General features: G+C 56.4%; 1 protein-coding gene across 9 annotated transcripts in view; it reads left to right on the top strand.

Moving 5' to 3' along the window:
* DYSF (dysferlin) overlaps positions 1–22,664 on the top strand; it is a gene marked incomplete at its 5' end in the record, with an annotated part of 228,163 nt that overhangs the window by 125,072 nt on the left and 80,427 nt on the right. For all 9 annotated transcript variants that reach the window (XM_079721048.1, XM_079721046.1, XM_079721044.1 and 6 more), the window contains 6 exons: positions 8,031–8,124; positions 8,617–8,694; positions 16,573–16,754; positions 19,272–19,412; positions 20,224–20,253; positions 21,662–21,691. In XM_079721048.1, coding sequence (XP_079577174.1) covers positions 8,031–8,124; positions 8,617–8,694; positions 16,573–16,754; positions 19,272–19,412; positions 20,224–20,253; positions 21,662–21,691 — 555 coding nt within the window. The remainder of the gene's footprint in view (positions 1–8,030; positions 8,125–8,616; positions 8,695–16,572; positions 16,755–19,271; positions 19,413–20,223; positions 20,254–21,661; positions 21,692–22,664) is intronic.

Here is a 22,664-nt window from a genome sequence, read left to right as displayed (position 1 = left end):
ACAACACAGCAAAAATAACCACCTCCCCTTACAGAGCAGGGGATGGCAAACGATGGCCCACTGGCCAAGTCTGGCCCTCTGCCTTTTTGTGTAAACAGGGCTGTATCAGCACAGCCATGCTCATCCATGGGCACATCGTCTACGGCTGCTGTCTGCTGCTACTGCAGCTGAGTAGTTGCAACAGAGCCTATATGGCTGGCAAAGGTGCAAGTATTTATTTTAGTGGAGTTTCCTTGGTTGAATATTGTGAAAAATCTTATGGATAATGGCTGGGTTGCACAGGTTTATAGCACTCTTCTCTACATTGTCATTCGTTATTTGGGTGTCCCAGCAGAGCCGATGGTGAAGAAGAGATCCTGGCAGGTCACCCGAGGCCTGCCTGTGCTGGTCGACGTTTAACAACTGGCTCTCCGGAAAAAAATCCAGAGAACAAATCCAGCTCTACTTGTAGCATTTGCTGATATGGTATAAATATCCCTGCCATGGCCCATTGCAAGGTCTCAATGTGAGATCACAGAATGTGGGGATGATAGGAGGAGATGGGCAGTAGCACACCATTATATAGTGTTTATATAGTACTTCCACCTCACAGATACTCTAGATGTAAATCACCTTGGGAGCAAGATAATGGTAAAAGGTAGTGGAAGAATTTGGAAGTGATGCGTTTGAATATGTATCATCACCTTTGTTTTAGAAATAATTTCTGAAGTTACAAATTTATATGATTTAATTTTTACAGATGACTGTGTTTAACAAATGGCTGGCAAATGGCTGGAAATTTAATGATCTCTCATGAGCCCTGAGAGCCAACTCCGGCACCTGCTGCTCTTGGGGGTCCTCTGATCTTGTTTACATAAGGAAAGAGATTGGGGCTCCCCATAGTGGCACCCTTCCTGTCAGCTCTGTCACCTGTGCTCTTTGGATCCATCAGACATAGGAATTGAGTCCTTCCTGTAGGGTGAGGAGGGTGGCCGGCCCCTGAAACCCATATGCTTGACTCCGCTGGGGCAGCGCATGCCCTGGTGGCCCCTGGAGCTACCTCCGAGGCTCCATTTTTTTCCCTGACCGCCGTGAGTGTGGCTTCTGTGTTTCTGTCTGCCTCTTACTCAGCCCTGGGGAGCCCCGCTGCTCAGCCTGTGTCTTTCTGCTGCATCCACCTCTGCTCTGGTCTCCTCCGTGCCTCCGCTTTATAGATCCTGAACCAGACCTCTGGGCCCCGTGTGGGAGTGCCAGAGGCAGGAGGCATGTGTGTGACAGCCTGTGTGCAGAAAGAATCTCAGAAACGCCAGGGGTCTGCTGCTCGGTCTTGGATCCACTTTAGGTGGGTTGAGGAGTCCCCTTCACAGACTCCTTGTTTTCCCAGAACCTGCCCACCTCCTCCCTGTGTGGCGGCCAGGGTCCTGGGATGTCAGCCCTCAGCAGAAAAGGTGGACTTGGGCTCTGGCTCAGGGGACCCCTTGGGAGCCCTGGCATCTGAGAAGGAGAGTTCCTCACCCTCCTGAGCTCGGGCACCTCCAGGGAGCCGTGGCTGCCAGCGGGGCAACAGCGGGTTGGAGGCCCCCCAGTCCCCTTGGGCGAGCAGCAGGGTCCCTCCCACAGCTAGCCACAAGACCCAGTGCGTGGCCACAGACTGCGTGGCTGCCAGCCCCAGCCTGGGAGTCACATCGGCATGAGCTATGGAGGCAGGAATGTGACTGTGGGAAACTCAATGCCCCGAGCCTGGCCTGGGGCTGGGGAAGAGTGTGAGTGCGCAGTGGGGGTGAAGGGTGGGTGGGTGGAAACCAGGCCGTTAGCTACCCCTGCAGCCTGATTCTGCTCAGGGCTCCAAGCGAGAGCAGGAGGCAGCCAGGCCCCCTGCCCCGGCCTCGCCCTGCCCTGGCCTCGCCCCTCTAGCCAAGCCTTCCCTAAGCTCTGGGGGGGGCGGGGCAGGCCTCCAGCGTGTCACTGCTGCCCCTGTTCCAGCACCCCTCTTCTTTCCCCTCCTCCGGGAAACCTTCCTGAATGGGACCTTCCAAGGGCCCACCCTGTTCCACTCCACCCCACAAATGGCCCCATCTGGGGTGTAAGTGAGCCCACGGCACTCTCTCTTTCTCTGGTGGCATCTGACCCTGAGCCCCATGAGGGTGGGAGGTTGCTGTCTGACGCACACTTTTCCTGTCCCTTTCCCTGGGACCTTAGGCCTGAGTGCTGTGCACATGCCTTAGGGCGGGGATGCTGGTGATTCATTTCATGCGATAAATCTTCATTGAATGCCTACTAAGTGCCAGACACTGGGGTCAGGTGCAGGGGATAAGGGAACGTGCATGCCTTACCTATACACATGGAAAGATGGATGCAGGAGAGATGCTAGGAGAGGCTGGGTAGGGGCTGCTGATAAAGGCAGGGCAGTCAAGGAAGTGTCCAAGCCTCAGTGATGACTGAGTTGAGGGAAGAGCTCAAGGTAGCTTGTCTGGAGGGCATTCCAGGTGGTGACGACAGCCAGTGCAAAGGTCCTGTGGCAGAGGGATGGTGATGAATTCCAAACTTAAAGCCAGAGGGCAGGGATTAAGGTGGGGGAAGGTATTGTTCAGCATGAAACTGGTGAGATGAAAGAGTTAAACTGGCACCACTGAATGCTGATTATGTGCCAGGGACCTGTCAAGGGCTGTGGGTACGTTTCATTTAATTTCCACCTGTGGTTCTCAGCTGGGGACAATTTCTATCCCCCACCCCATCCCCCAAGGGACATTTGACAATATCTGGAGATATTTTTGGTGGTCACAACAGAGGGAGGGGGGCAGCTATGGACACCTAATGGGTAGAGGCCAGGGATGCTGCTAAACATCCAGCAATGCACAGGACAGCTCCCATAGCAAAGAGTTATGTAACCCCAGATGTCAACAGTGCCAAGGCTGAAAAACCCTGCATTTTCCTCAGTAGCCCATCGAGGTGAGTGTTACCACGATGGCCACTTTACAGTGAGGAATCTGAGTTTCAGGCTTCCCTGAGGCACCCCCAGCTACCCTCCTCCAACCCACACTGTGAGCTCCAGGCACTGCCCCCCACCCCGCTTCCTGGCGCCTGACATGGAGCCTGATCCCCCGGGGACTGGCAGCCTGATGTTCTCTATGTCGGAGCTTCAGGGTCTGTAAGATGAATGAGTCGCCCTGATCGTCTACTCTATGCACATGCTGTGCAATGCCAGGGAGTTGCAGGCCGCTCTTCTTCCATGCAATCGTTAAGTGGCTTGGCCTCTGTGTGCCATAGTTTGCCCGTCTGGAGGACAAAGGCAGTAACAGTCCCTGTTGTAAGGTGGTAAGGTGTCGGCAGGATTCTGCTGTGAGGATAGATGCTAAGGGCAGCATCTCTGCTGCGCCTCCACTGACCCTCTCTTCTCCCCTCTGCCAACATCATCGCTTTCTCAGGGGGTGCTTCCCTCAAGTCAGGCTCGGCCCAGAAAGTTCCTTTAGCCCCAAACAGTTCCCTCCAGAAAATGGGTGATTATGTGACAGGAGAGGCACCTGCAGAGACTGGGGCTCAACTTGGATATTTTTCCTTGATCGGTAAATATTTGCCGAGGGTTTCTGTGTGCCAGGCATCGTAGCGGGTTCTGGGGACACAGCAGTGCCCTCATGGAGCCAGAGAGACAATGAACAAAAACGTTAATATAGCAAATGTGTGGGGCAATACGTGCTATGAGGAACAGTGAAGCTGAATAAGAGAGTACACAGGGCTATTATGTGGGGTTGGGGTGTGTGGGGTGGGGTATGTGATGGTGTGGATGTGAACATGATTTTTGACCTTTGGTCAGGGAAGGCCTCTCTGGGGAGGTGACATTTTATGTCTGCACAAGCAGCAATACCTATTTTCCAACTCGAATGTGGGAAAGGCCTGGCACAAAGTACATGCTCAATAAACACAAGTGGCATGTCAGAGGGACAGGCTGACGGGAGGGAGATGCTTCCCAGAAGCTCCCAAATCAGCTTTTCATGAGACTTCATCGTTTGCTTTGAGAGAAATTCCCAAACATGAGCCATGTATGTCCACGTGTGAAAGCCAAAAATATGCTTCAGAGTGGAAAAAGCGTGGCATTGGATTATCTGTGTTAACGCACAGGCTGATCCCCTGACCTGGCGATGGGCTGGCCTTTGTCATCAGCTCTCCCCAGAAAGGTGTGTGCTCATTCATTCATTCAATCATTCTCTAATTATTAATGGGGCACCCGCTGTGTGTGAGGGGTTCTGCTGGATGCTGGGTGCATGGGGGGAACCTCACAAAGCTGTCTGTGGGAGGGGCAGACAGTGAACAGGTATTTACAATGGAGGGTGCTATATGCAGTAAGGGGGGAAATCGGGGACTCTGTGGGAGCACACGGGAGGTGTACCTAACTCATCCTTGCAGGGTGACCCTGAAGGTGAGACTGGATGTCTGAGGAAAAAGCCAGGGAAAGAGCAGGGCAAAGAGAACTACGTGCAGGAGGCCTGAGGGCGAGAAAGGGGACCCTGGGGGTTCAGCTGGTTTGAGTGTGGAAGCAGCAGGCTGTGGTGTTTGGGGGTGAGCATCCTGACTTCTGGAGACTCAACGCAGGGGCTGCCGCCGGGCTGGGAGAGGGGCCGGTCTCCGCGCTGCTCCTAAGGTCTGAAGGGGATGCGTGGAGAAGCCCAAGGCCCCCCTGGGAGGGCCAGTGGGCCGGGGGATGTAAAGGCGCTGGCCTGCTGTGGGGGTGGAATTCTGCCCAGCCTGGGAACCTGGCTGACTGCAGGGCTGAGGCTCCTCTGGCGGGACTGAACTTACTGGGGACTCTAGGTGTGTGTGTCGTCCTGGTTCTCCCAGCTTCTTCCCAGCACCCCCTGTCTGTCTCCTTGAGCAGGGAGGGAAGGGGAGGCGGAGGCAGGGCCACGCAAGGGTGGCAGATGGGGGTGGGGGCGGACAGAGGCCCTGTGGACCAGGGGGAGCGGCTGTGGGCCCCTCCTCTGGAGACAGGGCAGCTGGAAGAGCCTCGGCAGTCCCTCAGCGCCGTTCCGAGGGAGCGCTGGTTCTGCCTCTGAAGGGTGTCATTCTCCGTGCCAGGGCCTGCTGTGGGCCAGGACTGAGCCGGGCCTGAGGTACCTGGCCCCGGCCTTGTGGAAATCCCAGGGAGGGGGACACCTTTTTTCATCACAGGCAGGCGGCCCTGCCTTTGGACAGAGACCCAGAAAGCGCTGCCAAAGCCCCGGACAGAGGCCATTGGGTCGGACGGCTGCTGACAGGACGCGGCTTGGGGGGCCACCTGGAGGAGGTGTGCGCTGAGTGGGGATGTGCCCTGGAGGTAGCCCGCACGCGTGGAGGTCCCTGCAGGCGCCTGGTGGGAGAGAGGAATCACGGGGCCCATGGGAGCCGGAGGCGGCTTCCCTCCCCGCACTCACCTCAGCGCCCTGCTTGCTGATGTGGGACATATGTGTGGCCAGGGTGAGGTGGAGGGGCTACCGAGCCTGCCCTCCCCCCGACCAAGGCACACCGAGCTGCCTGCGCTAAGCCTCGTGGCACCTGGGGGCTGGCTGAACCCTGGTTCCAGCATCCTGACCTGCTTTCCTTGGCGTCCCTGTACCTCAGGCCTGGGGTGGCCTGCTGGGCCCCCAGCTCCGGCCCTACGTGCGGCCTCGTAGACCCTGCGGCCAGAGCTACTAGCTGCTGGGCTTGGTGTGGGTGGCGGCCGGGCCAGAGCTGTGAGGCTGGGCCCAGCGCCTCTCCCGGCGGGAACCCAGGATACCCGGGACCCATGCCTGCCGGGAGGGAAGATTGCAGATGCTGTGGCCTTTGGGTTCTCACCTGTCTGTAGTATGGCATCCCTCCCTGTTGTCCTGCTCTCCTGTGTGTGTGTATGTGTGTGTGCGTGTGTGTGCGTGCACGTGCTTGTGTGTACGTGTGTGTGTGTGCGTGTGTGTGTGTGGAGAGAGGTTGATTGCTTGATTGACTGATTTTGATTTCTGCCTAGGACTGTGACTTTGCACTGAAATGTCCACTTCTCCAGCTCCTGGAATAATTTTGAACAAACATGGGGTATATGAATACCACCCCTGAGCACAATTAGTAACTTCATGGTTTATGACCTCCCCAGGTGGTGTGCTAACACAACATGTGATTTATCTTCCTAACAATCCCAGCAACTCTCTGAGATAGATACTGGAGAATTATCCCAAATGTATAGAGAGACTTGTGCAGAGAGGTTAAGCAACCTGCCCAAAGTCACACAGCTAGTAAATGGTAGGGCCAGAACTGGAGCCCAAGGAATCTGATTCTACAGCTTGTGTTGAAATTGTGGCCAAAGGAAAGGCGGGGGGGTGGTATGTGTGGTCACCGTATCTTCCTGTCAGAAAGGGGGGTGTCCTGTGCTAGGAGCCAGAGCCCCCCCAGTTGTAGCCGGACCTCGGTGGGTCCCCTGGGAGAGCAGGTGAACATGTCTTTCCCCCGTCTATGTTTTATGGGCCCTTTTGTGGGATGCAGCAGAGGATGACTGCCTACCTTTAGGTTGCATTTCCTTGTTGACCTCGAGTGACCAGGGCAGGCCTTCCCTGGGTGTCCTAAGATGAGCTGAGCTGGGGAGGCCAGCACTCTTGGCAGGAAACGGTAGGAGCTTGCATTGGGAGCAGGTGCATGTCTGGGCCAGCTTTGGGGAGCGTGGCCTGCCCCATTGGATTTGGGGGAAGTAAGCCCTGGTGTTGGAGGGGGAAGGTGGAGCAGGTCACTGGGGGTCTGACCAGGACCCTTCAGGTGGCGAGAGCCATGGAGGGCTTCAGGCCGGGAGCTGAGTGCTGAGTGTGGGTAATTCAGCTGATTCTGGTCCTGGGTGCAGGTGGATCGGAAGCCAGTGGACGGGCACCCAGGGAGGCTTCTTGGACTGGAGGTCTGGGGCTAGGCCCTGAGGGTGGGCACGGTTTGGGGAGGAGGAGCACCTAGGTGGCCGTACATCTAGGGGGGTGGGGCGACGATGTAGCTGCAGGGCCTGGGGAGAGGTCGAGACTCCTGGGGAATGGCTGCCGCCAGGTGGAGGGCAGGGTGGCCTTGGGAAGTGGCTGCTCTGGGTGGGCCTGGGCGGGGTGAAAATGCCACGGGAGGGGAGGCCGGGGTTTTCTTTCAAGGGTTTGCATGCTTGTGTGTTGGGAAGAGGGACTGGTGAGGGACTGGGGCAGGTGACAGTGTGGGAATGGGGGGAGGGCTTGCAGAGGAAGCGGGCAGTCCCTCTGATGGACTTCAGCCGTGGGAGGCTGGTGGAGCTCATATCACAGAAAGCCACGTCTGGAAGGATGGGCTGCTGTGTGACTGATACATTTTCAATTTTTGTGGGGGCCTTGGTCCCCGCTGGGGCTCATCCCTGATGAGGGGCTGCAGTGTGGCAGAGGTGGTGGGGGAGGGAAGCAGCGCACCAAGGAGGCGGGCATCTGGTCCAAGGAGGCTGGTTTATGGCCCAGTGGTTAGAGCCCAGCGCTAACAAGGGCAGGGTTTACACACAGCTTCTGAGGCCAAGTGTAGACCCACCCTGCCTCTGCTCCTGTTCCCTGTCCTCAGGCTGAGGCCTCCTCTGACCGTCAGCACAGTGGGAGCTGATGAGAGACAGTGGAGGATGCAGTGCAGCTTCTCCCCAGAACTGGGCACCCAGCTAAGTGCCTGTGTGTCCCTGGCACTAGCACCGTGTCCAGACATGTCTTGGGTGGACAGAGATGCTAGACAGGGCCCTCCAGCCTCGGGCTCCCCTTAACTCATCACTGGGCAGATCCCCACTGGATTCCCTCTCAGAGAGCCCCTTCGAGTCCATCCTTCTATCAAACTCTAACCTCTTAGTCTGGAACAACTCAAAATCCCATTCTGGCTTGTCTGGTCTCCACTAGAGAGGGAGAATTTCCCTGTGGACTTAACACTGGGGTCTGGGGAGGCGCTGCCTCGGAGTGAAATCAGAGCTTTGGGCAGGCGAGGAGCCTTGTCTAAAGGACCCTGGGGACCTGATCCAAACCAGTCTCCCTGCCACCCCCAGGCTCTGGGGTCAGAGTCTGTGGTGACCAGCTCTCCATCTCCAGGGCGGCGTGGTGGACGACAGGAGTGAAGATTCCAAGTCTGTCTCCACCTTGAGCTTTGGCGTGAACACACCCACGATTTCCTGCATCTTTGACTGTAAGTGACATTTGGAGGTGTCTACCGGGGTGACACGGATGAGTGTAGCCTGACGTTCCTGTTTGTGTGGGTTACACGGTCAGGTGTATACGTGGGGGCTGAGGAGGACTGAGTCTGGGTGTTTTGTTAGCGGGTCAGTGTCTCTTGGTTTGTGTGTGTGTGTGAACTCTAAGCCTGAAATCCAGCATTCCAGGCGCTGTGCATTCTCACTGCCCCCATCCTCTGTGACCCCTCCACTCCTTCCCCCTCCTCTGCCGCCTCCCCAGCTGTCACCAGGCCCAAGGACACATCACTTGGGGGTCCACCTTTAGGCTGGGGTCTGCTCTCCTTGTCTTGAGAGCAGCTAACTCCAGCAGAGGTACACGTGTCATTTCTACCATCCAGCCCCCCTGTCCACTGCCCCTTCTAAGGACACCCTCTGTCCTCCCCTCTAGCCCCAGATCTTGGTCACCCCCAGCCCCTCACTTGGCATCTGTTTCTTCCTCGGTGCAGATGGGAACCGCTACCATCTACGCTGCTACATGTACCAGGCCCGGGATCTGCCTGCGATGGACAAGGACTCCTTTTCTGGTAGGTGGGAGGAGGGAGGAGAGCCAGGGACCAGGGACTGAGAGCCGGGAACAGAGTCATCGGGCCTTCAGACCACAGGGAACATGGCCCAGGCTTCTCCTATGGTGGGTCGGGGGGTGCTGTGTGTGTTGGGTTTGTGGAGGTGAGGGCTGCTGTCAGGTCGCTGTGTCCTCCTGGCTGTCAGGTGGCCTGCTTGACCCCTCTGCAGGTTTTGGTTTTACTGACCGTCCCCTCCTCCTGAAAGCCCCTCTGGCCTTGGCCCCTGGGACACCCCTCTCTCCTGGTCTCCTGCAGCTTCCTGCTGCCCTACCTGCTCCTACTGAGCTACTGCCCTCTAAGCCTGATGTTCCCGACAGCTCTGTGTGTGTTCTCTTCTCTGGGCACTGGGGTCCCCCAGGCAGCCCAGTAGCCACTCCTGTTGGGGAAGCTTCCAGGTCTTTAGTTCCTTTATGTCCAGCCACATTTTCGATGTCTCCCCCGGAAGCCTCAGAGGCACCTCAGTTCATCTTGTCCAAGCTGAACTCCTTGGGACCCCTCCCCCAGATCCAGGCCCCCCTTTACTTCCCACCTTGGTCTTTGTATCATATCAAAGCGCTTCTACTACCCATCACGTTGGTAACCGTCAGGTGCCCAGTTCTGTTGATTCTGGCTCCTGAATCTGTCTCGGAGATTGTTCCCTCCTATTCCGCATCGTGGCTGCCGTCTCACACTGGCCTTGCCCCTTTTATCTGAATGCTCCAGTCATCTCCTGGCCTCCCTGTGACCTTCCACACAACCCCAGACACAGCTGGTCATGTCACTCCCCTGATTTCAGACATAGACACTAACAGGTAAATCCCCAACTCTTTAGCCTGGCAGACAACTCCTTCGTGATCTGACCCCTTTGGACCTCACCAGTTTCATCTTTCCCTAATTCCCCTCTATCTGCTAGCTCTGGCTGCACCAACTTTTGTCAACGTTTGTCTAGTTCTTCCACATTTCTGGCCTTTGTGATCAGTACCTAGAATGCCTTCCCTTCCCTATTTTTAATCCAGTGAACTCCTACTCATCCTTCAAGACCCAGCCCAGATGCCCTCTGACTCTTCCCCAAGCTGAGCTGTTTGTTGCTTCCTCAGCACCTGGCCAGGACCTCACCAGCACCTCTCTCAGAGTCCTTACCCACTGCATAGATCAATTGCCATCTACCTCTGTCATATTCTTCCCACCATGACTCTGAGCTCCTCCAGGAAGGGACCTTGACTTACCCTTGAACCTGCAGCAGGTTCTAAAGAACTAACACTTACTAAGATATCTAAAGAACTAGCACTTACTAAGTGCTCACTATCAGCCTAGGGGCTTTGCTGACGTTTTTTCATGTACCCCTTACCACTCTCCTATGCAGCAGGCATTTAACATCCCCATTTTACAGATGAAGAAACTAAATTGCTTGAGTTAAAATAGCTGACAAGTGATGTACCCCACTCCAAGTACTTGCTACTTACTTGAGTAGATCTGAGTTCTTCCATGAGGGTGACCTCCTGTTCACAGAGTGGCACTCAGCTCACGGCCAGGCACCCGTCCTCCTTTCTGGACCCTGCTCCGCCCCGACCTGGGGACCACTCTGGTTCCTCCCCAGCAGCTGTGCTTCCTCGTGTTCCTCTCCTCTCAGTGACCTTTTCTCTAGCCCCACGCAGCCAGGCTCAGGGTGGATGGAGCAACAAGCACATGGGGATTGGCAGGTGGCGGGGGGGCGGTGGTTGTGGGAGTGCGGGGGAGACCTCTGCAACTTCTTGGGAACCTTGGCCAGGATGCTTTCTGACAATCAGCACCTACCCCAAGGAGAAGAGAAGTGACCTAATTCACAGTCTTGCTTCCTCTTCCTTCGGGGGAGAGTGTGAGAGGTCGGGGTGCAGGCGGCAGGTTTGTGTGTGTGGGGTGGGTAAGTGGGGTGCAGGTCGAGGGCCCCTTGTCCTCCACTGGCCGGGCTGGGGGTGGACCCTGCAGGGAGGGAGCTCCTCCCGGGGACCCGCACCTCTGGGGACGGCAGGCAGGGTCAGCCTGGTACCGGGGCCGCAGGAGACGTCACACTTTCCATCCTAGCTCCACCCCCTCCCCCAAATAAACATCCCTTGAGCTTTGAGGGCACTGCCCAGGGCTTCCTCAGAGGCCGCTGGCTTCTGAATGAAAGGCCTGATTGAGCGGCTGCTGGAAAGGAAAACAGCAGCCAACACGGGTGAACCTATAAAACCCAGAGTGTTTATTTTCACTCCCAAACCCTAAACCAAAGCAGTTTCTCCCCTGGAACTGACCCTGGGGTGGCTGGAGGCTGTGCGTGGCCACTGGCTGGCATTTCTCAGGGGAAACTCCTGTGTGAATCAGGAATGTCTGGGGTCTGGGGAGGGTCCGGCACAGAGTCTGTCGCTGGTGTCATCTTCCAGCCTGCTTGCTGGCGTCTGCAGCCGAGAGGGCTCTCCTTGGGAAGCCCTCTGGCCTTGCTGCCCTGGGCTTTTCCCCAGCGGGGCTCCCATGACCCTGTGCTGTGCCCTCTGCTAGTCCCTTGTGTGGTGGGCCTCGGGGCTGCCACAAGGCCAGCGCTCCGTATATTTCTTCTCCTTGGCTGAAGGTGTGGGGACACAGAGGAATTGTCCAGGAAACACTTGTTGAATAACACTGAACTCGGTCGGGGAGGGAGGCTTGTAGAGACACTGCCATCCAGGCTGCCTGAGGATTTTGCCTTGGGTGGAATTTGAGTGGAGGGCCGGCATCAATTCTCTGGACCACTGGAAGGGCGCGTGTGGCCTGTGCTTATGTGCTTATGAGTGTGTGTGGCCAGCATAGTGATTAGGTATAAAAAATGTGAAATGATGCTTAATTCAAATGACTTCTCTTACATTGGGATACGGTTGCCACTGCTGGGTGAGCATCTGGAGTACAAACTGGATCTACTTTGAACAGAAAAGATAGGACTCCAGAGGACTTAGAAATCACTTGTCCTCAATGCTGTACCTACTGGGCAGCATTGTGGCTCTGAACAGCGGTCAGAGCTGAGTTGCTCTTCCCTGTAGACTGATATTTCTCAAAGGGGATCGGGGAGTGCGCTGTCTTCTTTGCCCTGTTATACTCCAGGGAATTCTGCTTTGCCTCGACCCCCAGCCGGCGACCACCGGTGTGGTTTGAGGGAGCCATAAGCTCTGCTTACAGAGCTGCCGCCAGGAGGGAGGACCCTTGGGCAGCTCACACTCCAGGGCATGGCCCTTAGCTTGAGGCACCCAGAAACTCCTCTTTGAGAGTCTCATGGGTCAGTGGGCTCAGGGGCCCCACTTGGTTAACGAAGAATATGAGAGAAAGCTAGTAGATCAGATGCCAAGTTATTCATTTATGGGGGTAGAGTGTCTGCCAAGAAAGCAGAAGGTCCTGGGCCCTCTTTGCCGGCCTCATGGTTCCAGGGAGGTCAAAGCTGTGTGCTAGTTGGGTGGTCCTGAGGGGCGTTGCTGCCAGGCCAGGCCACAGTGAGGTCTGGTGAACCATGGTTGCCCCACAGCTGAAGTCACCTCTGTGGGGACCAGTGCTTTTGTCTCCCCCAGATCCAGACTCTGGCTCGGGTGGGGCTGGGGAGCCCTTGCTTGTGGGCTTCCTCTGTCTGGACTCCAGTCAGAGCCCGTCCCCTCTTCTGAAGCACAGCTTTCTGTTAAGTTTGGCTCTGGCTGGGGGAATTCTCCCGATGAGCTTAAGAAGCTGTTTTCCAAGGTGTGCTGGAGGCTTGTGAAATGCTCCACTTAAAAAGGGTTCCTGAGCGAGAGAGACTGGGAAACACTGCACACTTAGCGATTTACAAATCATGGTGGCATTGAAGGCTGGGGTGGCTGCAGGAAAGGAGTCTGTTGAACGTGTTTAAGCATTCCTTCATTCCCCCGAGAACTCGCCTTGCGAAGAACACATTTTGGGGAACACTGATGGACAGGATTCAGCCCAACTCACTCAGCACGAATCCAGGACCGTTTGTGATCTGCCCGCCTGCGTCCTCCTCCCTGGGGCCTGGGGTGCTCCCTTCCTCCCCTCAGACAGACTTGCTGTTCCCTGAGTGCTCTTTGGTGCTTTTGCCAGTGCTGTGCTGGGTGCCTGGCCACCCCCTTCTCTTTGGTCCACCTTGGTTACCTCCTTATTCTTGAGACTTGGCGTAGGAGACCGCCTTTGGGGGTACTGACTTGACGCCACCAGACTCCAGGGCGTACCCCGACCCCTAGCACCTTGAACACTCCGCTGTGAAGCTGCACATCACTTTGTATTGTAACTGATGTTTAGTTACCACTTCCGAGCAGCAGTCATGATCTTAAGAGCCTGGCCTGTGTCTCGGACACCTTCATATTCAGAGCCCTGTGCTTACCTACCATATGCGGGTCAGTCAATAACTGTATGTTGGATGAATGACGGATTGCAGATAATGCTGGAGTGAACATCTTTGTTCGTATAGCTTTTTGGTTAATTTGGATGATTCCCAGAAATAGGGGAAACAGGGTGTAAACAGTTTTATGTTTTTCAGGGCATACTGACTGATTGCTTTTCTAAAGCGTTGTTGAATTTCTTCCAGCAATATAGGAGAGTACCTATTTCGTCAAATAGTTGCCAACACTGGGTTTTATAAATCTAAACAAATTTTCTTAATTTTATAGGAAAAGTACTGCTGTATTGCAGTTTTTGTTTGCATTGCCTTGATTACTGGCGGTCTACTCCACCCTGTCTTAAGGGCCCTTCTCCCGCGTTCGTGGCAGGTAGAAGGAGCCCTGACTAGGAGTCAGGGAGTCTGGTCCCAGGCACCTGTGAGTAGGGGCCGGTGACTTGTCTTTCTGGGGCAAAGCTTCCTCTTCTGACAAGGGGTATGATGGCACCTGCCCTGTGGTCTGAGCAGTTGGAGGGAGGGCCCATGAGGGAAGCTTAGTGTATTGTGACTGCAGAAGGGTGGTCCTCCTTGGAGCTCCGGGAAGGTCTGAACAGCAGAGATCAGGCACAGGGCTGCAGGTCCAGCAGTCACCTGCCTGGGGCCTCCTGTGGTGATGGAGTCCAGTAGAACCCTTGTGTGTTCTTGGCTGGAGCTCCCAGGGCAGCCTGTGGTCCTCACAGAGCTCCGATCCAGCTTCAGCGCCGGGGGTGCTCCGTGTGGCTTGGCAGGTGAGGCCGCAGGGCTGATGCTGGTCCTCCCCTACCGGAGTGGCTCTGGGAAGAGCTGGCCTCTCCCCTCCCCTCCACCTCTCCTTGGGATCTGCCTCTCCATCCTCCTGGCTTTCCTGGAAGAGGCTTGCGTCTGTGTGTGTCTGTGCGTCCGTTCATCTGACCACCTTGCTTCAGCAACACCCCACCCCCCTTGTTTCTCTTTTTTTGAGGGGCTGGGCCTTGTGTGGGGAGAGGCCAGGCCCCAGCACACAGTAGCCCAGTGTCTGAGGCCCCAGGCCTCCAGGCCTGCTCCTTACAATGCCTTTGTTGTGTGTTTTTCCCCCGCCCCGGGCGGGCGGGGCGAGCGTGTGGGTCTGGGTGATTTTTGTTTGAAAGCCACCCCCTCCCTTCCCCCCAGTGCTGAGCTCATTGCCTGCGCTGATGGGGCTGCTGGAAGGAGTCGCCTGCTCGGGGGCCAGCGTGGGGGGCGCTGCCAACACCAATACAGCGTGCATGGCCGCCACAATGTGCAATTGTGATCTTTATGTAAACGCGGTCGGTCTGGGGCCCGCGCGCTTATAAAAATAAAGCCTTGGGAAGCACAGGGGGCGGGAACAAAAGGGGCTTTTTCGCTGGCTCTCGAATATGGTTTTATTTATCGGAACGCGCCCTCTTTTTCTTACTGGAACCGGGGAGAGGTTCTCTGCCGAGCTTGGAGCTGATGGTATCACAGCCAGACGGTTTCATTAAATGCACAGACGCCGCTGGGCCCTGCCAGGGCCAGGAAGGGAACGGCTTGGGCCAGCCCTGCCAGGCTGGTGCATGGGAAAGGAGAGCCCCATGCCAGGGAGGCTCCCACCAGGTGGGCGTGGCAAGGTGTGGTGGGCATGTCCCCCCTGCCCCTTCTTGTGCCAAGGGCCTCCCATTGCCCTCTTCTACCTGCAGAATCAGGTTCAAAACCGATTTCCTACAGGAAGCCCTCCCGGATTGACCCCAGTTTGTTTTTGTGCCTGAAGGCTGGCAAGCTGGTCCTAGCCTGGTGGCTGCCTCCTGTTAGGCAAACCCAGCGTTGTTCAGCCAGTGAGTGCCCGTAGCTTCTGTTTCCTAACGTGGATCCTCCCCCCACCTCGCCCTTAAAACAAGCCCTTTGAGCAATAGCCAGAATCCTGGGCCCCGTCCCCCACCCCATCCCTCGATGGAAGTCCTCCTGTTGCCCACTCCAACTTTCCCACCTCTTTGATAGTCACTCTCTGCCACCTCCTGTGCAGTGGCTGTGGCATGCCACTTGGACTCTTGATGGCCAGGGAGAGACTGGCCTGCTCCCCTCCCCTCTGTGGGGAAGAGCTATCTCCCCATCTCAGCCCCAGGGCTGCAGTTGGACACCCCGGCTGTAGATGTCTGGCGCTGAGGCCCTCTTGAGTCACGTGGCGGCTGCCCTGGAGGGTGCAGCGGATGCACGGTGCTACAGGATGGAGAAGCTGCCAAGGGTATAGGGCATGTGATAGAGCATTTGGGCTCAGCCCTGCCAGACACCTAGCATCCAGCTGCCAGCCTCCTGCATCCCCAGACTTCCCTGTCCACTTGTCCTCAGCATCTGGCACGTCGAGTCTTACAAAATGGCAGCAAACTGGACCCTGCCCCCTAATGAGAGAAGTTGGAGGAGCCCCCTCCTCCAAGCCCTTTGCTCCTGTCCCAGATTACATGCACTCAGTGCCATGGGACCTTCTCTGGCGTTGGTTTCCAAGTGTAGTCCTGAAAGGCAGCATCAGCAACACCCGGGAACTTGTTAGAAATGTCGATTCTCAGGCCCCACCCCAGACCTGATGAAGGAGTCTCTGAGGGTGGGACCCAGCAGTCTCTGCCAGCCTTCCAGATGATTCTGCTGCATGCTCACATTTGAGAACCACTGCCCTAGAATCTTCTCTAGTGATGCTTTGGGACCAGGCGGAGGGAATGCCTCTTGGGTGGGTCCCAGGCTAGCATGGCTGGGGCCGATAGGCTGGAAAGTAGTTTGGGGGTGTCAGGGAGCTGCAGGGATCTTAGGGTTCCCCTCACGCCCCCCACCGCTCAATAGCCCTTGAATCCCTTTGTTTCTCTCTAGTGCCCCCCCATCTGAGCCACCACCCTCCCTGCCTGAACCCTCGCAGTGGTTTCATAACTGGTCTCCCTGCACCCACTTCTGCCCCCTCCAGTCTCTTCTCCAGGTGGCAGCCAGAGCGAGCTTGCTGAAGTGCAGACTCAGCCATGCCAGATCCCTCTCTCACACGCCACTGCACCTCATATGTGTTCTTCAAAGCATGATCAAGATTGTAATTTTATGTTCGTTTGTATAGATTACCGTTTTGCTCCAAATGTACCCTCAGCCCCTAGCACCTAGCCCCCGGCCTGTCATGCAGAAGGCACTCAGTCAGTAAGTGCTTGTTGGATGAATGAATGAATGAATGAATGCACAATGTATTCATTTTGCCTCCAGCAACCAGCCCAGGAAAGAGCCCAGAAGGGAAGCCCTCTGGATCTTTGCGCCCACTCTCCGGGACCTCGGTCCCATCTCCCCATGGTGGCCACCGGCTGGCCTCACGGAGGATGGAGGTGGGGGGGTTACCCCCAGGATAGGACTCCAGCCTGGACGTCGGTGCTCCTGAGTGGCAGCCACAGCTCTGCTCCGGCTTTGTGGCTGCATGACTCCTGAACGGGCGACTCTCACGGTCTCTGTTGTGTCCCGTCTCCCTTCTCTGTGCCCGGCCCACACAGATCCCTATGCAATCGTCTCCTTCCTGCACCAGAGCCAGAAGACGGTGGTGGTGAAGAACACCCTGAACCCCACCTGGGACCAGACACTCATCTTCTACGAGATCGAGATCTTCGGTGAGCTGGCCAGCATCGCCGAGCAGCCGGCCAGCATCGTGGTGGAGCTGTACGACCACGACACCTATGTGAGTCTGCCCACCTTGCTCCCCTGAGCCTTCACTGCCCAGCCTCTCCAGGGCCCAGGGGAGATGCTGCTGTGAGGGATGGGTCCCCAACGAGATGGGAGTTCCCCAAGGCTGGGGCTGATGGCCTCTCCCCCAACCCCACAGGCAGTGGTGAAAACTGTTTTAGAGTAATTAAAAATGAATTGCCACCATGTGTGCTGTGCCCACGGCAGAGAGAGGGTACAGATCTGGCAAGGGTGCTTGGCTGTGGGTCAGGAGCCTGGGTTTTCTCTGTCTCTAACTTGCTTATAAGATCCTAGGTCGGTCCCTTCTCCCATCAGATGGCTGCTTTGACTCCACACACGGTTATCAAGCACTTGTGCTGGGCTGGGTGGCCCCTCACGTGGGGTTCCCCATCTAGGTGGGAGCTGGGGCTCAGGGACCACCAGGCAGGGGCTCCTCCAGGGAGCCAGTGTGAGGCCCAGGTGGGGCCCTCTCTGCAGGGCTGTCGCACAGAACCTCTTGTGCTGGCGGGAAGGCTCTGCGGTCGTGCCCCCCAAATGAGGACCACTTGCCGTGTGTGCTGAGAAACCGAATTTTCATTGTGTTTTAGTTTTAATCCATTAAACCTTAAGTAGCCACAGGTGGCTGGTGGCTCTGGTATTGGACAGTGCAGCTCTGGAAGGTTCCCAGGAGGGAGAGGGCTATGGGCTGGAATGTGAGGGGCCGTGGGAAGACCCAGGCCCTGTTGGAAATGTGAGATTGGGGTGTTGGGATGAGGCAGGGGTGTTAGCACAGCACAGGGGCCAGTGGGAGATGGAAGAACGGGGAAGGCAGTCAGGGAAGGAGAAAGGAGTACGAGGCCAGGGGAGCGGGGAGAGTGGCGGGTTCAGGGCGACATTTTACAAAGGAGAGCTGGGATGCTGTTGGAAGGGAGAGACTGTGTCGGCCGAGGGGTGTGTGGCCAAGAGGCCCTACCTGGGTTGGGGGTGGCAGTAGATGAAAGGGGAGGGGATAGGGCTTCACAGATGCTTCCAGAAAGAGTTGCCATGACTGGAAGGGAGGGTGTGGTGACCAGGGGTTGGGGGAAGGTGAGGCTGATTAGGGTGCCCCACTGGCTGGCAGTGGCAATGCGGGCCTGGGATGGGGAGGCTGACCTGTAAGCTCTGCCCTTAGAAGGAAAAGCTGGCTCCATGGGGGCCGAGCAGCTGGAGGAAGGGTCTTTTGGGGAATTTGGGGGGAAGAGCTCAGGACCTGGAGCTTTTGGGGCAGGAGATGGCGGGAGGTGCCAGGACCTGGAGGGTGCCAGGGCCAGGGGACTTTGCAGAAGCAGGTGCGAGTGCTGGGTGCATGGCGGGCCGGAGGCTGGCAGGTCACAGCCTCTCTCTCCCAATGCCACCTCACCTCCTCTTTCACAAATGGTACTCTATCCCCTTTGGGCCAGTGCCCGGGAGGGATCCCGGGGGAGAAAGCCACGGCCTCTTCTGGGTGGGTGGGCTCCAGGGTCCTGGGGGAGAGCAGAGCTGTGCTCATAGATAATCTAGTCAAACGGGGCTCTACCTGTTGGCAAATATCCGTTGCCCTGAACTCCTGTTGTCCTGGCTGCCTGGGCTCTGCGAGGGCTCCCCTCCCCAAGCCTCTCCATGACCCAGCGACTAGAGGGCAACACTGGGCCCAGAGGAGCCTCCAGGACCTCTCCCAGTGCTGTGGCTGGTGACCACTCTGAGTGGTCTATGCTGGACTGTCACCTGCTGGTGTGACATTTATTCAGAAGCTGGTGGCCACTCCAGAATGGCTCTTGACAATGTCCCCAGCAGTGACGTGACTGCAGGTAGGGATGCCTCCCAGTCCTGGCCTGGGTTTCTCCAGATGAGTGCCTTGGATGAGCCACCAAGGCTTGTGACAGCTGTGGCGTCATCTGACTGAGACCCAGGTTCTGTCTGCGGCCCCTGCCCTTGGGGAAGCTAACCACAAGGTCAGAGTTCACGGGTCAGCAAGGTCACTCCATCCTCTAGGCAGTGGGGAGCCATGGAAGGCTCATGAGTAAAAGGAATGATAAGATGAAAACATCATTTTGACAAGACTCATTTAATTTGATGAGCGTGATCACGGTCTCCCCATGTGGAGACTGGGGGGATTTGAAGGTGAAATGAACAGGAGATACAAATTCCTGGGAAATGTCAAACACCTCTCCTGCTGAGGGCATTAAAGAAATGCTAGGAGGCTGTCACTCTCATCTCCAATGGGCTTAGAGCTTGATTAAATTAAAGCAAGATGAACGAATGCTAGTTGGACATACAAAGGGACTTCTGGACCATGATGGGAATTCAGCATTAACAACAGTGGCAGGTGGCCACTCTCATGCTGCCCTTGCATCCCCCTAAGGGAAGCAGAGCTCACCGTCTGCACCAGGGACTGCCCTGACTTCTGAGGCCCTTCCGAGTTTGGGAGGCCAGAGGTAGGTCTGGTGACTGCTCTGAGGCCGCCAGGACCCTGGGCTGGGGGACGCTGACTTTTCTTTCTCTACGCTCGGTCTAGGGTGCAGATGAGTTTATGGGACGCTGCACCTGTCAGCCGAGTCTGGAACGGATGCCCCGGCTGGCCTGGTTCCCGCTGACGAGGGGCAACCAGCCGGCGGGTGAGCTGCTGGCCTCTTTTGAGCTCATCCAGAGAGAGAAGGTGAGGCTGGTCCACATCCAGATCCAGGAGGCCCGGCAGGGAGCTTCTGGTGGTGGAGGGTGAGGGCTCAGGCAGGGGATGGTCTGATAGAGAGGAGGGGGCTTAGATACATTCTTCTTCCCCCACCAAGGGCCTGCACTTAGTGGAGAGCACTGAAGGGCCACCTCTGGATGTTGGGCCTCCTACTGGAACCGGTTTTGCCCATCTTTTCTGAGCCCCAAATCAGGACACAATCTAACACTGGGGCAGAAAGCTGAAATCTGAACTGTGTTACTATGTCTGCGTCCTCTGGCCATTGGATGTATTTTTCTCTGGGTTATATCCTGACGTGGTTTCTGGAAGGGGGACCTCTGTGATCTGGCTAGGGTGCTTAATTGTCTGGGGCAGGGGACTCCAGGGACAGGTGAGGGCAGGAACCCGTGTTGCAGTGTTGACTCTGCCATAGCCTCAGCCAGCCAATTCCCTGCTGTAAAATAGGGGGTTTGGATTAGAGCCACATCTTCAGACTTGCTCTTAGTGTGATGTGAACCCTAATATGTAAGCCAGCTAGAAGTGAGGCTACTCTGGCTGAAGTGTCTGGAGGGGACACGGCATACTGCCAACCTGGCTTCCCCTGCACTCGCTTACCAGGCACCTCCCAGGAGTCCCTAGTCCGCCAAGGAAGAGTCTGCAAATCCCTGGACTGTCTGATCACAGACATATTCCATGAGTGTCATTTTGTGGTTGGAGATGTGTTTGCCTGGCCAGGGCAGAAAGGTGGTGGGGCCTTGGGTGACAGGCACTTAACCAAAGCTCTGTTTCTTCACCCTAGCCGGCCATCTACCATATTCCTGGTTTTGAGGTAAGTCTTGCTCTTACCTTTGCTTCTTCAGACTTGCCCCCTCCCAGGCTACACCACCACCATCCTGCCTTCAAGCCAAGCAAGGCTCTGCTGGGGCCACAGGGGCAGGGTGGGTAGGGGCTGGGGTCCCTGCCCAGCTCTGGCTTTCCTGCCCTTCTCCCCTGAGAAGTCCAAGAATCACAGACTCAGATGGAAGGTCATCCAGCCCAGTGGCTCTCAGCTGGGCTGCATGTTGGAATCCCTTGGGCAGCTTTAAAAGTCAGCAGTGCTCAGGCCCCACCCTAGACCAAATGAAATCCCATCTTTCAGGGTGTGGCTCAGGCCTTTGTATCTTTCAAAGCTGCCCAGGAGGTTTGAATGTGCAGCCTGGGCTGAGAACCATCGACTTAGGCCAGTGGTTCTCAGCATGGCATCACCCGAGGTATTGTTAGAAATGCCAAACTTGGGTCCCACTTCAAACCTACTATGAAGCCAACTCTGAGGGCAGCACAGAAACCTGGGTATTATCGAGCCCTCCAGGGGATTCGGACGCACGCTCACGTTTCAGAAGCTCTGATTTAGACCGTAGTTCCCAACTCAGTGTTCCCACTAAGATCCGGTTTTATTTCCTCTACTAGTTATGGGGACTTCATTCCCTTTGCCCTGATCTCCTTCCTTCTCCTGGGGGTCATGAAAAATGTAAACCCTTTACTGGTACCCAGGCTAATTTGATTCAGGAATCCTATGCCCGGCCAGGCTCAGCTGCAGCTTGGAGAAGTGGTCGTTTGGGCTCTGTTTGGATGCTTCTCCCCTTAGGAGGCAGGGAGCCCAGGCAATCTGCAGACGGTCCTTACAGTACGAGCCCTCCCTGCCCCCTGCCCCCACTCCACCCTCTGCCTCTCCTCCCACCCCTTCTAGTCTCTCTCCCTCTCCCTTTCCTGCTCCCTGTCCACTCCAAGCTTCTGCTCTCAGCTCTGCCAGCCCTGGGCAGGTAGGTTGCTTCTCCCTGGTTCTCCAAGTCCACATCTCCAGCAGTGGCTCCAGGGATTCAGGCCTGACTGCGTCCTGGGGCTGTTACACAGGGTCCGGGACCTTCCCAGCACCTGTCTGTTAGTCAGTCTCCTTTCTCCTGTCACTTCTAGAGATGCCTGGGCTCCAGGCTTATGCTTTGGCCTCTCCCACCACTCCCTCTGAATCAACGTGTGTTGTACCTTCTTTCTCAGGGACCACGTAGAGGGCGCGTCTGGGAAGCACATCACCCTCACCCTAGATGGGAAGTGGTTTCTGTTTGCTCCTTGTAGGGAGACATCTGGGGTGTTGATCTCTGCCCCAGCCTAATGGTCTTTGTCACTAACGGTAAACTTTTACCCTCCTTCCTCTCCTCCCTCCACCGTCTCCTGGATGTGGACTGTCCCATGGTGTGGTCCAGGTGCAGGATACGTCAGGGATCCTGGAAGAGGTGAGCCGGCCCCTCACAGCTGTGGCCTGTGGCTGGGGAATAGGTGGGCAGAGGCAGAGGGAAGGTGAAGGCCATGCCCTGGAGTCTTCCTCGTTCCTGGTACTCCAGTGTGCCTCTGTCACATGGACCCCTGTCTGGATTTAATTTCCCACACTCTGCGTGGATCCAGGGCTGCCTGGGGTGTGTCCTTGTGTGAGTCTGGCTCTTAGGTGGATTGCTGCTATGTTGGAAGCCACATTTGCCCAGATCCCCGGGACAGCAGTACAGAGCCTCAACTGGCTGAGTACCAAGTGGCATGTTTTCAAGAATAAAATGTTCATAAGGGGCCAGAGTAGTCAAGGAAGCCTTGCTGGTGGAGGTGGCGTTAGCCAAACATTGTCGTAGCACTTAGGAAGAAGGTGGGGAACGTGCCTCTGGCCCAAGGGACCAAGCACCAGGTTGGGGCCTGGCTGCTTTAGGGAACGGGGCAGGCTGGGGATTCCTAGCTTCTGGGAGAAGTTTGGGGTTTGCATCCAAATGAAGCAAGGCTATGCCCTTTGCTATGAGGGATGAAAAGCACATTTCCTTATGGCCTCCTGCACATCTGTGAGCAGGTCCTCAAGAGTGAGCTGAGGCAAAGGCCCAGGCAGAGAGACAGGAAGGAGAGCCCTGGTCAGATGGGGGTTGGGAAAAGGGCAGCCACTTCCTGCCGTCAGGGAATCCCCAGGCTGCGAGCGAACACCATTTGACATTTTCAGTGCAATTTGGACTTGAAGTGCAGGGTCAGGATGTGGGATCCGCCGGCCCCGCGCCCCTTACCTCACTTCCTTCAGCTCCCAGACCGAGGTGGGGTCCGCCAAGTGAGCTGGCCGCAATTGCGCCTGACAGGCAGCCTCCTGCTTCTGGCTGCAGTTGCGAAAGACTGCCGATTTGGAAAGGGGACCAGAGTCCTGTCCAGGGAAGCAGCACGGAGCCCTCTCTCTTGATTGAGAGC

Source organism: Hyperoodon ampullatus, assembly GCF_949752795.1.
Source record: "Hyperoodon ampullatus genome assembly, chromosome: 15".
Classification (NCBI taxonomy): domain Eukaryota; kingdom Metazoa; phylum Chordata; class Mammalia; order Artiodactyla; family Ziphiidae; genus Hyperoodon; species Hyperoodon ampullatus.
This window is presented reverse-complemented; position numbering and strand designations above follow the sequence as displayed.